General features: G+C 45.1%; 1 protein-coding gene across 2 annotated transcripts in view; it reads right to left on the reverse strand.

The window, feature by feature from the left end:
• NSG2 (neuronal vesicle trafficking associated 2) overlaps positions 1–14,065 on the reverse strand; it is a 51,751-nt gene extending 37,686 nt beyond the window's left edge. Inside the window, exons 1-2 of one of the 2 annotated variants that reach the window (XM_083594238.1) lie at positions 13,811–14,065; positions 12,883–13,033 (exon numbers count right to left, since the gene is read on the reverse strand). In XM_083594238.1, coding sequence (XP_083450364.1) covers positions 12,883–13,011 — 129 coding nt within the window. In that variant the 5' untranslated portion in view covers positions 13,012–13,033; positions 13,811–14,065. Of the gene's footprint in view, positions 1–12,882; positions 13,034–13,261; positions 13,592–13,810 lie in introns of those variants that run through there. The other variant, XM_083594239.1, reaches the window with a different exon arrangement.
• Between the last annotated feature and the right edge of the window lie 1,286 nt (positions 14,066–15,351).

Below are 15,351 nucleotides of genomic sequence, written 5' to 3' on the forward strand. Positions count from 1 at the left end.
ACTTCAGGCAACAAAATATATTGGGGTGGCCCTGCCTTTCTCAGTCACCCCTCTGCTCTCAGTGTCATTTCTCTGATCCCCTGAGTCTCCATGCCATCTACCAGGCTGCACTTCCTCTGCCTAGAACAGCCTCTTCTTCTCTCTCCATCAGGCTTGATCTCTTTTGCTCACTCTCCTTTTTCTCCTCCATGTTACTTCTCTAGAAACCCGCTTCTCTAACAAATCCCTGCCTGGATTATCCTAGCCTCATCTTGCCTGCCTTCTCTTTGCCATGTGATGCTCCCTGACCTTGATCTCTCCTTCAGTCTTCTCCATCCAATGTAGATGTGCTTACTAGGCAGAGACAGTGAACATTTCCATGTTATGAAGAGCCCATCAACGCTTGGTGCTATGCTGACATCTAGAATATCTAGATGACACTACTTTATAAATCTCTGCAGAGAAGCTGCCACTCCCTAGCTTTCATCCCTTCCATTTCTCATACTGAAGTAATTCACTTACCCACCCCCAAAAATAAAATAATTCAAAGCCCTTTTATTAATGCATTTCCTCGGCAGCAGGAAGCAACGGGAGTTTCTTATTCCTCTGATAATGCATGATGTCTGGAAAAACTGAGTGTATGCTGAACTCTTCACAACGCCCAGTCCCACATGGAACTCATGAAGGGGTGGTTACAAAAAAAAAAGCCTTATGATGGGAGAAAAGTGAGTCCATGAATCAATCCTCCATCTGAGTCAAAGCCAGATTTATTGAGGCACACAGCACAAACATCCCCTGACCAACATGCCCTCATGGATTCATGTACATACTCAGCTTACATAGGAAGCAGCATTCTAGTGATTCGGTCTTTTGGTCCACCCAGATCTGAACAGTTGACTGGCAGCAGCTCTCTGGAGTTTCAGAAAAGGCTTTTCTTCAGCCCTACCCAAAGATGCTGAGAATTGAACCAAGGACCTTCTGCCTGCCAAGGCAAGTGCTCTACCACCGAGCTACAACTCTTCCCAAGAACAGCTGTCATTATATGTAAATTTAAAAGGCAACCTATTTACTTGCACAGCTCATCTTTATGAACCACATACGTTTATTAAAACCACAGAAAGTAAACCCATCAGGACTGGTGATGGGAAGATGGACTGACGTTTTGAACAACAGTGGAACGGTCTCCCTTGGGAGGTTGTGGACTCTCCTTCCTTGGAGGTTTTTAAGCAGAGGCTGGATGGCCCTCTGTCATGGATGCTTCAGTCGAGATTCCTGCATTGCAGGGGGCTGGACTGGATGACCCTCAGGGTCCCTTCCAACTCTACAATTCTATGAAGGCAAACTGGAAACTTTGGCTCCAACCAATATATAGAAATCAGCAAAAACAAATGCAAACACAGACTGTGAGAGAACCGGTGTGGATGGGTAAGGGTGAATTAAGCTTTCCACCACAAACCGAAGGGATAACACAACAAAATAGCTTTTCGTGTTATTTTTTGAGGGGGAGGATTGAGGATTCTATTGGACAAAAACCTTAACTGTTGCTGCCAGTAAGAAAAATACTGTTATCAGAACACATTATCAGAAATGCATCCCCTCCGAGATAGGGGAAGTAATACCATTTCATGATGCTACATGTTTGCTATCTCTTAAGTCAAGCATCGACAATCCGTGAATACTGAAAAGCTCATAGAATAAAGAACTTTGATCTAACCATGAGGTAAAAGGGTATTTTGACACATGACTAATTGTACCTGAATATGTACTGGGGGACTATGGTTTCAAAATGCACATCCCATTGAAAGCTATGGCATGTGGGGAGTAAGAATGCATGCCCAATGCACAATCAGATGTATATTATGATGCACAGCTTTCTCACACCCACAGATCATAATGCAAGATGTGGCAGTCAGTCAGATGCTTGCTCCACACATGGATCTCCTTGGCAGGATGGAGGCATCATTTTGTCCTCTCTGCTGCCAGGGACAAGATGCAATGGGTTTAAACTGCAGGGAAGTGTCTTCCTAACTATAAGCATGATCCAGCAAAGTTTCAACAGGAGAAAGTTAAGCACACACTCATGTATCCATTGCTCATGGCCCATGACTGCAGTGTGCAACTGAGCTACACACCAAGAAGTTCAGTTTAAAATGAAAGTAGTGGATTGACAGAGACTGAACTGCACACAAGACTACAACCGATATCAGCAATTGGCTAGTGCCTACAGAAGCTGCAGTCTTAACTGCTGGAGGAGGCTTATTTCAGAAAAAGACGACTCATTATTTTCCAGACACTGCATCTTCAGGCAGTGGCGTAGCGTGGGGGGTGCAGGGGGGGCCGGCCGCACCGGGCGCAACATCTGGGGTTAGGGCAAATCCATGGGTTAGGGGGCGCAAATCCACGGGTTAGGGGGCGCAAATTACTTGCCTTGCCCCGGGTGCTGACAACCCACGCTACGCCACTGTCTTCAGGTCTAGCAGGGTTTGCCTCATTGCAGGAGATGGGGCAAGCCACGCATCCCCAAATTATCATGAATTGCAGAAGCCTCAGAATAATCCAACCCTTTGGGCATGGGACACGAATTATATTACAGCAGCACTAGAAAGAGCCCGTGGACATATAGAAACTCCTTATAAGCAGCTTAGTATTGCAGCAAATAGAAGTGAGACCTAATATGTGACTTCAGATAGTGTGGTCTTCTTTGGACCTAATTCCATACTGCTTTTTTAAACTCTGTAAACTCTCTATTAAGTAGAATGCTATGCGTTTGCTGCATCTGGTTTTTGATGAAGAAGCAAAGAATCATGAAGTTGGAAGGGACCCAAGGGTCATCTATTCCAACCCTCTCCAAAGCAGAAGCGTCCATGACAGACGGCCATCCAACCTCTGCTTAAAAACCTCCAAGGAAGAAGACTCCACCACCTCCTGTGAGAGTCCATTCCACTGTCAAACAGCTCTTACTGTCAGAAAGTTCCTCTTGATGTTTAGTCAGAATCTCCTTTCTTGTAACTTGAAGTCATTGGTTTGGGTCCAACCCTCTGGAGCAGGAAAAAACAAGTTTGCTCTACCTTACATGAGATGGTCCTTAAGCTATTTGAAGATGGCTATCATATCTCCTCTCAGCCTCCTCTTTTACAGGCTAAACATACCGAACCTTAGGATGGGACACACCTAATGAGCCCCATCAGCAAAAGCCCTGCACCAGGACCTCCACCTGCACAATGGGGCTTCCCTACACTGCACCCCTCCTGCACCCCTGGAATTGGCGCTGAGGGTTTGGGAGAACCTCCAGCACAGCCGAAAGCTGAAATGCTTGCACGGGCAGAAGATCTCCTTAGTGGAATGCTGAATTATTCCCTTATGGTTTTACTGAAAGACATTTGTCCTTCAAGGGAAGGGAGACTAATACAAAAGCAGTCCTACCCACATCATTAGCCCCAAAATAGCTTCATGGCCCCTGCTTTGCACGCAGAAGATCCCCAGCTCAGTCTCTGGCATCTCCAGGTAGGCCTGGGAGATGTCATTGTCTGAAAGCCTGCCTGTCAGTATAGACAATACTGAGCTGAATGGACCAATAGTCTGATTCCGTACAAGGCAACTTCCTTAGGTAGGTCTGAGCGACAGAACATACGAGTTGTTTTCAAAATGGCTCTGTTACTATTCCTAGAGAGTCTCAGACCTGATCTAAATGCACAAGAGGATGAGGTGGTGGAGTCCTGAGAGGATGGACCATATTCCTTTCAGACGGCTAGTGGAGTTGAAATCAAGGCTTTGAATCCCGCAAGGAGATACACACAGAAAGGAGGTGGCTATGCTAGACTCTTTCTCCCTGATATGCTATGTTCAGGGAGGAGGATGGGTGCATGTGTTTGATGTCAGGGAAGTATTACAAAATTGCACCCCCTTTTGCAGCCAGAGGGACACAGGTGGCTCTGTGGGTTAAACCACAGAGCATAGGACTTGCCGATCAGAAGGTCGGCGGTTTGAATCCTGGCAACAGGGTGAGCTCCCGTTCTTCAGTCCCTGCTCCTGACAACCTAGCAGTTCGAAAGCACGTCAAAGTGCAAATAGATAAATAGGTACCGCTCCGGCGGGAAGGTAAACGGTGTTTCCGTGTGCTGCTCTGGTTCGCCAGAAGCGGCTTAGTCATGCTGGCCACATGACCCGGAAGCTGTACGCCGGCTCTCTCGGCCAATAAAGCGAGATGAGCGCTGCAACCCCAGAGTCGTCCGCGACTGGACCTAATGGTCAGGGGTCCCTTTACCTTTACCTTTTGCAGCCAGAAGTGGTACAGTCCACTCTGTCATCTCAGCATCCTACCAAGTCCTTCTGCTGCATATCTAAAGCTGGCCGCAGACAATCCCATCACCTCTAGTTTGAAGTTCTTGGTATGAAAAGGCATTGCCTCACGCAGTACTTCAATTTCCAAATCCACAGTCCATATCCTGAAACATGACTCCATGCTTTGTTTGCCGAGGGGAGGATCTCCATTTTTTAAAGAAAACGTTTTCTGTCTCCACAGCAATGTACAGGCAGCACCGCAGAGTCAGGTGAAGCACCTATTGGTCCATCAATTCCCTAACACAGTGTCAGGGAACTGGATACGGCCAGTGGGCAGGTTCCTTGTCTCCCCCACACACCATAGGGCCACCCACTTGTCATTCACCTGCCATCACTATAACATCAAGCGAGCTGTTTTTGCCTGCGCCCACAATCGGCTGTTAGAGTCTGACAGGAAGTGCTGACAGACATAAGAAAGAAGGGATAGAGGAACCACAGGAGGACACTCTGATAGGATTTTCTAACATGCAGAGATACTTTAAGCACAAGAATATCCACCCCTGCTAACTATTCCTCTTTCCTATGGATTTATTCAGACTTATTTCCACCACCACCCCCCGCTCCAGTTTGCTATAGGCTGCACCCTGGGCGAATGAGCTATACATGCTATGCATGCTATTAACCTGTGTGGGAGTATTTTTGTTGTATGTTATTAGCACTGGCCCTCTAACGCTTGTATTGTGAAAGAGGAAACTGCTGGTTTCTATTCACTTTTATCCCCCAGTATGTCAGTATTTCTCATTTTTATTATCTCCTCTTTAAACTGGATGGCTCTAGGTCAGGGATGAGGAAACTCTGTCCCTCCAGATGTTGTTGGACTCCAACTCCCATTAGCCATAGCCAGCAGGGCCAATGGTCAGAGATGATGGGAGTTGTAGTCCAGTATCTGTAGCACACCAGGGTCCCCCATTCCTACTTCATGTTAAAGATACCTTAGCAGTTTATAGCAGAAGCACCTTTTGATTATTTTAATGCCATTTCCCCCCCAGTTGTTCCTAACAGCTTGTTCAGGTTTCTGGCGACTGCAACACAATGAGCTATCACATTCAGTAAGTTATTCAAGGTTTCTTTTTGAGGGGTAGCAACTCATGTATAAGCAGTCATCATTGATATGTAACTAGGATACCGGTTTTCTTTTTCTTTTTTTCACAAGTTACATCACTGTGTACTTTTTAGCACGGGCATTATTGGCCATTTTGAGGCCTACTCTTCCATTAACTGAAGTCCTGAAGTACCCACACTATCGGGAGCATGTGCTAGGGTTGGGGCAGGGGATGGAATGGAGCCCTCTCTAGTTGGAATGAATCCAACCTAATTAACATCTCACCTGGCCCTCAGAGAAAGCAATTTCTTGCTTTCAAGGGAACCAAGCACACATCTATTTCTCATAATAAGTATGCATGTGCCTCTGGCTGCTATTATGAATAGGTTTGCCAACTCAGTATATCGAGCTGAATGCCTCTGGGCACAAACAAAATATTTCCCCCATAGGGAACAATATATACATAGTGGTACCTCGGGTTAAGTACTTAATTCGTTCCAGAGGTCCGTTCTTAACCTGAAACTGTTCTTAACCTGAAGCACCACTTTAGCTAATGGGGCCTCCTGCTGCTGCCGCACTGCCGGAGCACGATTTCTGTTCTCATCCTGAAGCAAAGTTCTTAACCCGAGGCACTATTTCTGGGTTAGAGGAGTCTGTAACCTGAAGCGTATGTAACCCGAGGTACCACTGTATATATATACACATATACATATATACACACACACACACACACACACACACACACACACCCCACACACACACACACACCAGGAGAGCAAAGTTCCTCTGACCATGAACAGAATGTTGCTCCATTGTGCATTGTGAAGGAACACCAGAAGGAATTCAGCAGAGCACTAAGGAGATTGTTCCATCAATGCAAGCATTTCATTTTCCCAGATGGAATTATCTCTCCTCTCCTCCTCCCATGCACTCTTCTGAGGGTTCCCTTGATACACACCCCAAAGCCAATTGGGGGGCGGGGGGCATGTGAGACAAAGAGAAGAGGCAAAAAAGCCCTAGTTCACTAGCAGAACATTTATGCTGGTGGATCTCATTAGATGAATCCAGCCCCAGGTTCTATTAAAAATGAAATGAAGTGCTGAATACCTCCAGGCATGTGCAGAGAGCCTTCCTAATCTGACAGAAAGCAATATGAAACCTAAAGTCTATATGGGGTGTAGTGCATTTGAACCTGCAAAGAACACCACCAGATTGGTACTATCCTTTTGAATAAAACATAATAATAATGCTCCTATATCTTAAACAAACAGGGGATATAAAAAGCAATACTTTGAAGTCAAAGTGCAGATTCCTCGTATCCTAGGACATTCAAGAAGGAACTGGTGTCATGTGCTGCATGTTCCATCAGTCACAGAGCCACATTGAGTACACTGTGCACCTTCTCCTTCAGACCAACTCCAGTTGAATGGAAATATCTGAGCACACATGCTGCGCACATGGGAGGCAAGTGAATGGGTGCCACCGCAACAGCAGGGGTGAAGATAAGGAGCTGGGGACACTCGGGGAATGGGGCCCAATGAGTAAGAGCACATTGCCTATCCATCAAAACCTGGAACTGAACACTGGTAGGTCTACGAAGCTTTTGAGGGCAGGCCCATTTGTTCTGTTCTCCAGTCTCCCATGCTCCACATGTGACCCACCAGTGTCAGAAAACTGCTTGCACAGGCCTGCCTGTGTATGTTGCAAATCAGCTGGTAAATGGTCATTTATCATCACAATGTATTGGCATTTGAATTTGGCAATGTATTGGCAATCTGAATTTAATGCCACCAAAGCAAAGGACACACAACCGGAACACAAAATTCATGGAGCACTGCTCTCTTTAATTCTCCATTAAAAACAAAGCTCTGGTGGACTCAGTTGTTGGCGACTTTCCCTATGATTTATTTCATTTCAATCCCAACTTTTCCTCCAATGAGTTTTGGGTGGCATACATAGTCCGCCCCCCCCCCGCCCACTTTATCCTGCCAATGGCCACATGAGGCAGGTTAGGCTAAGAGATGACAGTCCTAAGATCACCCAGGTAGTTTCGCAATTGAGGTGGGATTTTAACACTGGTCTTCCAGGTCCCAACACTTGAACCACCAGACAGGTGTTTCCCAAACTTGGGTCTCCAGCTGTTTTTGGACTACAACTCCCAACATCTCTAACTAGCAAGCCCAGTAGTCAGGGATGATGGGAGTTGTAGTCCAAAAACAGCTGGAGACCCATTTGGGAAACCCTTCAGTAGACTGATACTTAGTACTTCCCACAGGGTTGGCAAAGCTGCTTTCTGGTTGAATCAGCTGCAGGAAACTCAGTCATGCAGACAAGCCAGTAGGCTCGAACTCATAACCCAGATGCTTATGGGTGGTGACTTCAACCCTGCTTTCTGCTGAGATCAGCTGTGTCTCTACCACCTGCCCTGCATCTGACAATCATATATGACACCAGGTGTGGGGCAAGTGGGCATGGTTTGCATTAATCAGCCTCACAATCTGAACTGGGGACTGTGTCAAGCCAAATTTGGCCCACAACTGGAGGTTTCCCACACCTGCATTAACCCATAAATAAGCCTAGCAGAAAAATCCATAAACAAACCCACTAGATAACAGCCTCTAACAAACGGTATCAACTGGCTCTGGCTCTGCAACAAAATCCTTGAAGTTGTTTAAATGCCCTTTGGATTGTCACAATTTCACTAGGAGAGCTAAAGAAGGATGCAGTAAAAATCCCCATTAAGACAAGATGAAAAATGGATTCATCAGCTAAAATCCACATTCAGAAGTGCCATGGGGATAATGCTCAACCCAATTTATTGCACACATTTACAATAGGCTAGTAGCCTGGGAGAACACTGGGTTTCTAAGAAAGAAAAGCTTACAAAGCACATCGTCAGGATAGATAGCGAGATTATGAAACCTCAACAAGTGCTTTAACAGCACATTCTAAGAGCACAAGTCTACTCTGAAGTAAACCCCATTGAGTTCAAAGGTGCTTACTCCCGGGAAAGCAGATATAGAACTGAAACCATTTTAAGGAGGCTGTTTGGGAAAATTGAAAAGAGAAAACACTTATCACTGGGGAAACAAAAGCAAAAACCCTGCAACCCAAACAAACCACTGCCTTTCTCTCATTTACCACCACCCCCTTTTCTTTTCTCACATCCATGCACACATTTTCTCTTCTCTACTCCTTCTGTGGCTGCCACATTTTTGTTCACATTTTCATGTGCAAATGCTCACAAAATGTCCACCGAAGGCAGCTGCTCAGTGACACACGTAGGAGAAAGAAGCGCTCAGCACACAGCTTAGGAAAGGGAGGCCTTGGTGAGAGAGGCCCCACCCCACCTTGGCTTGCACACAGAGCTCCTTCAAAAATACAAACTATCCTTTGTGGAAATACTATCCAATACTATCCTTTGTGGAAATTAAGCAAACATACACATCTCTGCTTTGCTATTATTATTATTTAACATATTCTGTACTTGAAACCCAGGTTATCTAAAAAGTACAGAATGATGTGTCAGAACAAGAGGGATGGATTTTGGAAAATAGATGAATTATGAGTTCTGCAGAACAGGAACGTGGTTACAGGAACAGAGGCAAGAACATAAGACTATGATCAGGTCCAAGAATTAGCCCATTTGGTCCTGCTGGGATTAGGAATGGCTCCTCAGGGTCTTGGGAGAAGGGTTTCCCCACCACTGGATAACTGGTCCTGAGAGATGGCACACACTGAACTTGGAAGCTTTTGCATCCCAAGCAGATGTGCACTACCCCTGAGCAAAATTTATTGTAAGAGTTTTCTGAGGAAAATATGCCCCTAACCACATGCGTATAATTTTGCCACACACAAATAGCATGGAGAATTTGGAAAGGTCATTGTAGTTCAGCTACAGGAAAACCCTCATGGGCATCAACAGGTTGCTGGAGGACATGCTGATTTTCTAGTTGGGGAAAAATTCCTTCCTTACTTAACCTCTTCTCAAACAAAGACTCATTTAATTAATAGGAACTTCTTAAGGATCTGTCTTCTGGGCAACTGATACCAATCCACACTCAATACAAAACAAACCAATGTGCTTCCAATCAGCTCCAGAGTTCCCATAGATAAGAGCTACACTTAGCTAAGTCTATCTCACCTACTAACATGTTTCCAACACTGACCAATTTCAGATCTATCAAAAGAAAAGGAAACAATTAGAATGTACAGTGGTGATTCCATCATCATTTTATTCAGCTACTATTCTTTGGCTATTCACCATTCAAGTGCCTATGATCAATTTAATCCATTTTAAGTAAGTTATAGTGTGGGCCAGAGCATCCCACAACCTACTTTGAAATACTCAGTATTTTTAAGAGCTGACCTCTTACTTATAGCTCCTACATATGAAACCTCTGTCAACTGGCTGTAAGAAATATTTACTTATTAACTACACATCCATGGAAGGGTTGCATGAGAATAGCACATTTATTCTCAGAAGTCACATTGAGTGGGGAAGCAGACAACGGATCCATACTGTTCAAATGATTTTTCAGTAGTATTCTTCTTCAGTACTTCAGTACAACAGTATTCTTTTTCAGTATAAAAAAATTCAGTGGCCTGGCTGCACATAATGGGAGGTTTTCTTGCATTTTCAAGCAGAAACACCTGCTAATTTGTTTAAAATAATAAAATGTGACACATCTAACACCTTGTTTTGCCTTGTGCTGTCACTAAAGGAGAGAAAGTTTTTTTCACTAAAAGCTTCTTAGTTGTTTGAAATGAAAATTTAAAGTATAACAACAACGTAATGCTGGTTGTTATTAGCATCATCATCATGACTGTTCATTATTATTCTGTCCTCGGTCAAAAGCTCCACATGTGCTCAAAGATGCATGTGGAGCTCCAAGGTAATTTAAGTTCTCTTTCCATCCTAGTAGGTGGGCCAGCTTCAAGTGTGATCTTATTTTGCTGTCCACCTTGCCAATCGAATAGAAGGTGAGCTGCCCTTACATGAGTTGATGCGTTCAGGACCGGAAGAAATTGTTGGAATGAGACAAAAGGGTTTGGGAAAGTAATGATAAAACGATTGCTTTATCTGAGACATTAGTCGGGTTTCCAAAACAGCCTTCCACACTATTTAGCTTGCTGGTTCCTCAACAGATACTGAGTCCTCACACCATGAGGATTTAGTTGCACTGTGGTGTGCGTCTCCCTCGAACAGCATCCCCCACCCCAAACCTCCTGGTTCTGCATCACAAAACCATGAGATCCCTCTCGCTCCTCCAAAAAGCATCACCACCACAACAGCAACAACCAGGATGTTATGCCTTACACGCCCTGGAGGCCAAATTAATCTGATCCACCCATGAGGCAGCAAATGTTAAATGAAGACTCTGATTCAGCTCTCGACTCACACTGTCATCAATCACACAGCTGAGCTGCAGCATTATGAAGGTGGTCAGTGTGAACCCAGCAATTGCTTGTGCAACAACTTATTTTAGCCTAGCTCCCTAGACTCTACTTAAGCTGCTGTCGTCCATGCTGACCTTGCAGCTTTCCGTCCCCCTGTGTATACCTGCTTAAGCGCTTGCCTGCCAGATCTTGGGGCTGCACAACCTACAACAGGCTGTAGTTCTGAGATCTGGTTCATCCACTTGGTCCAAGAGCTTTTGCCTAAATAGAGCCAGGCTAGCAGCAGTTGCCTCCTCTTCCCATTTTGAGATACAGAGTGATGAGGGTGATAAAATGATTTGCTAATGCTACTCACTGGACCTTGAAGCCCCAGGCAAAACATGCTTTTTGATGAACCAACCATTTAGGTTCATGCAAAACTACAGCAAATTGATTTCGTAGGCAAGGGTTTTATTCATATCATATATCTGAAGAGGACAGGGAGACAGTCCACTTCATGCCCCTGATGAAGCAGACAGGCTCTTGCCTACATGCTACAGCTGATGTGTCAGTCACTAGGCTACTCCTGTGGAATTCAGAGGAACTGTTTTCATTTGGAAAAGGAAAGAATGGGGGGAGGGGCAGATTTGCATTTCCACATTTTTATTTTATTTTTGTTGAAATGTTTAATCTACTTGGCAAAATGTGTGCCTTGGTTTATACGATTTGGGAGGTAGAGGACGGAGAAAGAATTGCAGTCTTATTTTGCAGCGACAACAGGAAAAGAACAACTCCCAAAAACTGGCACTTAGGAAGCAACCCTCTTCCTTATTTTTTAAAAAAATATGAGAAAAGAAAAGAAATATTCAGTTCTAAACCCCAATGTTAGACCTACTTCCAGAAGTTTAACACCACACCACAAACACTCATCTTGCAAACTGTGTGTTCTTTGCTTCTGAGAAATCAGTTTGGATTATACCTTCTTGCAACCAAAATTGTGGGTGCTCAGCTTGTCTTCATCTCTCCTTGCTTATACCAAACTCAGTCCTCCCTCAGTTACCATAATATAGTCCCAGTGGAGTTCCTCTATATTGTTATAATGATTCACTAGGCATATTACAGTCTTTTGCCACAAGTCTGATTTTACTGAAGTAATTGAGCCCAGTCGCTTGCACCTTTCCCCTTTTCTATTTGCCAACAGATATATTAGCATTACATCACCCATATCAACATGTTTTTCTGAACATTTATGACATGTGCAATTTGAGAATCAAATGTTTTACTCTGTCGTTACTGCATGAGGGCAACACCTTCTTTGTATTGTATATACTTCATTAAAATACAAAGACGCAGCACTGCAGTGGCTCTCTTTTTCCAGTAAGGATTAATGCTACATAGATGCTCTGGGCACATAGTATTATGGTGAGATGTGTTGATGGCATTGCATTATCTCTCCAAATACAGTACAGTTGGGAGTTAACCATGTGTATGGAATACAAAACAGGCTATATAAAGATAACAGGTCGATGCACAGCTAATCAATGATGCCCACTTTTCAGCATGCCAGTCGAAAGCTACGAGGTTTGATTATGAGTTTCACAAAAGCGATCACTTCCCAGAAGCCCATTTATGGGGGAGGGAGGAGATGAAGGCACTGAATGACCCTCTGCATTATTTTACCTGCTCATCTATAGAAGGTTAGTGTAATATTGAATAACCAATATGGATTGCAGATATTAACCACACTCCTGAGAATTGTAAAATAAAACACCCCAAATCATCACAATCTCAGAGCAGGCACAGAACACAATGATTCATAAAATCATTTTAGTGGATCAGACGCAGCTTTATTTCTTCCCCCACTAAATTTGAGTGAATAATCTGTTGAACAGACTCTGCCATTTTGAAGACTTCAGTCACGAACCATTTCCCAGGTTTAGGTGGTGTGTCTGCTGGGCTTTAAATCTCTCTCTCACACACACAAACACACAGGAAACAGTCAATCCCTTTTTATAAGGTAGCATTTAATTGGAACCATAGCTGTGCTTTAAAAAAAAAAAACGCTTCCAAGGGACAACAGAACAAACTAGTGGGAAGACAGTGTTGCCTGCTCCTGTTTTGTTCTGTTCTGTTCCATTTACCTTTTCCGGAGCTGGGAACTGCAAATGATTTACTTCCAAGGGTGTTATCAATGGAACCGTCTGAAAGCCATCCTCATTGGACGGCTGCTGCTTGTTCTTGTCATTCAAATTGCTCCCAAGTTTCACCATCCTTAGACCTCACTTTCCAGACCTAAAAACATATAGAGACGACTAGTGTTAAGAGGGAGGGAGAAAACTGGAAATTAAGGAAGAGAGATGTTGCTTTGCCTCGCTTCCATCAACCTTGCCTATCACCCCTTCCTTTCCATTTGAATGTCTCTGCTAGATCGCTGGGGGAAGTTACTGGTGGGTGCGGGGGAAGCATCTCACATTTGGTAGCAATCTCTGGGCACCATTTAAAACAACAGAACATCATTACCAAGCATGCTTCTTGAGCCGCCTTCCAAGACAGTCCAGATCAAGCCTCCCCTTGCTTAGATCCAAACATAATAAGCAAAGCGATAAATCACGATCATGTCAGATGAGCGAACCCCGCCTTGCTGCTTTGTTAGAAATCCAAGGAAACCAGGAGACTTGCACAAGGAAAGGGTGGTTGTGGCCTGGGGCTTTTGTGTGTGCGTGTGTGTGTGTTGCGCTGTGCCTTGTTGTTTTAATCACGACTGCTGCATTAACCCCTTGGGGTGTGGTGTTTAATCAGAATCATTCTTTTAGCCACCCCCCTGTTCTGAGCCTGCCGTTCGAGGATGGACACGCTTGCGTCTGGGGCTGTATTTTTAACAGGAAGGGAATCGGAAAGCCCTCGTTTTCTCCGGAGATAAATCTGCGCCAGGAGTGCTGGGCGGGAGAGACACAAGCGAACGGGCGCTTCACCAGCAGAAAGGACCGAGCCAAACGCCCACGCAAGACCCCCAGCCCAGCCCAGCCCACCCACCTCGGAGCCCGCCAGTCTCCCGCGCTGGCTACTTACTGCAGGACACACCGCGCTCTCAGAAGGAGGTTCTGTCCGGATTGCGCAAAAGGGCTGGCTCTGCTCTCCCCCCGCGCTCTCGCCTAGGTGGTGCTGAACGGACAGCGCTTCGCTCCTCAGCCCGGCTGCTTGCAAATGCTACTGAAGGCGAAGCTGGGACCGAGTGCGCAAGAGAAAGGAGCTCGAGCCTGCGGGAACGCAAACGCTCGCAAGCTGGGGCGGCGGCTTCTAGGCAGGATCTGGCGCCACCTGCCGCCCGCAGAGCGGAGCCGCAAGAGCTCGCCCAGAAAGCGAGGCATTTACCCACCGCGACGCCTACAGGCAGCTCGGAGAAACGCGCGGCTGGATTTCTGGCCCGGCATCGCATGCGCGTCTCCAACAAGTGGGCGGGCATCGTCGTCTGCCTGGTATGATGTCATTTGCAAACGGGCACGGCTCCGGCGTTAGACAGGGCGACGTGCAATATCTGTGGCTTTAGCAGGACGAGCCTTGTCGCCAAAGAACCTTAGGCAGGAAGAGAGCATTGTCCTTGGCGGATTAATGGAACGGGGAAGAGGGGGGATGGTTTGTGATTTTGCTGATCATGAGCAATAGGCGAACTAGAGGCAAACCTCGAGATATAAAAAGCAAAAACCACTGGGAACCAGTGGGTAAATCTGAAGAAATACGTTTAGCCTTCGAAAGAGTATGCTGGCGGGAAGGGGACAAGGGGCTAGTTGCAACACAATGCACAATGTACGTGTTGATTCAAACCAGGTTTTCATATTTCTGCATTGCAGGGGGTTGGACTTGATGACCCTTGGAGTTCCTTCTAATTCTATGAATTCTGGGGACTTGCTTCCAAGTGAACGTGCTCAGACTATCAGATGAGGAAGAAGGGCTTCTTTTCAGCCTCCCAGTGGAAAAGTCAGTAATATATCCAGTACCACAGACATGAAGATGTCAAGGACTATATCTGCTCAGACTTTAATTGCTCTAGCCAGCTGTTCATCTGTCTTACTACCAGGCATTTCAGCCTAGCCCGAAGTACAGCTATGTTTAATCACTAAACAACATGGTGACTAGTACAGTGACTTTCAGCCACTGGTCTGGACCCCTGTGTTGATTCCCAAATTCATTTTGTTAGAGAGGAAAATGTGGCAAAGGAGTCAATCCACTTTGCCACTTCTGGTGGGAAGTAATTTCAAATAAAAGAGAATTCCATAGTGCTGACAAAACTGATGCTGTTTTCACATTAAACACCAAACATCTTTGTACCTCTGCTGTGCTACTTGTACCATGAGTGAATGTTCTTGATGCAAGATAGAACAAAAACAGCATGTACATTTTTGCCAGTGCGTGCTTCATAATTGCATTTGTATGTTATAAAGGAAAAAAGGCAATTAAAGCTTGTTGTAAAAAATATAGTTTACCATCCCCTACTTAGAGCCTCTTCAGTTGCACATTACATTTTTAATAGCACAGTTAAGTGTGTGTGTTTTAATTAAAGTGCACACCTAACAATGCACAGTGTGAATGTGGCAGGCAAGTGTAACATCATC

Source organism: Podarcis filfolensis (genome assembly GCF_964270895.1).
Source record: "Podarcis filfolensis genome assembly, chromosome: 2".
NCBI lineage: Eukaryota > Metazoa > Chordata > Lepidosauria > Squamata > Lacertidae > Podarcis > Podarcis filfolensis.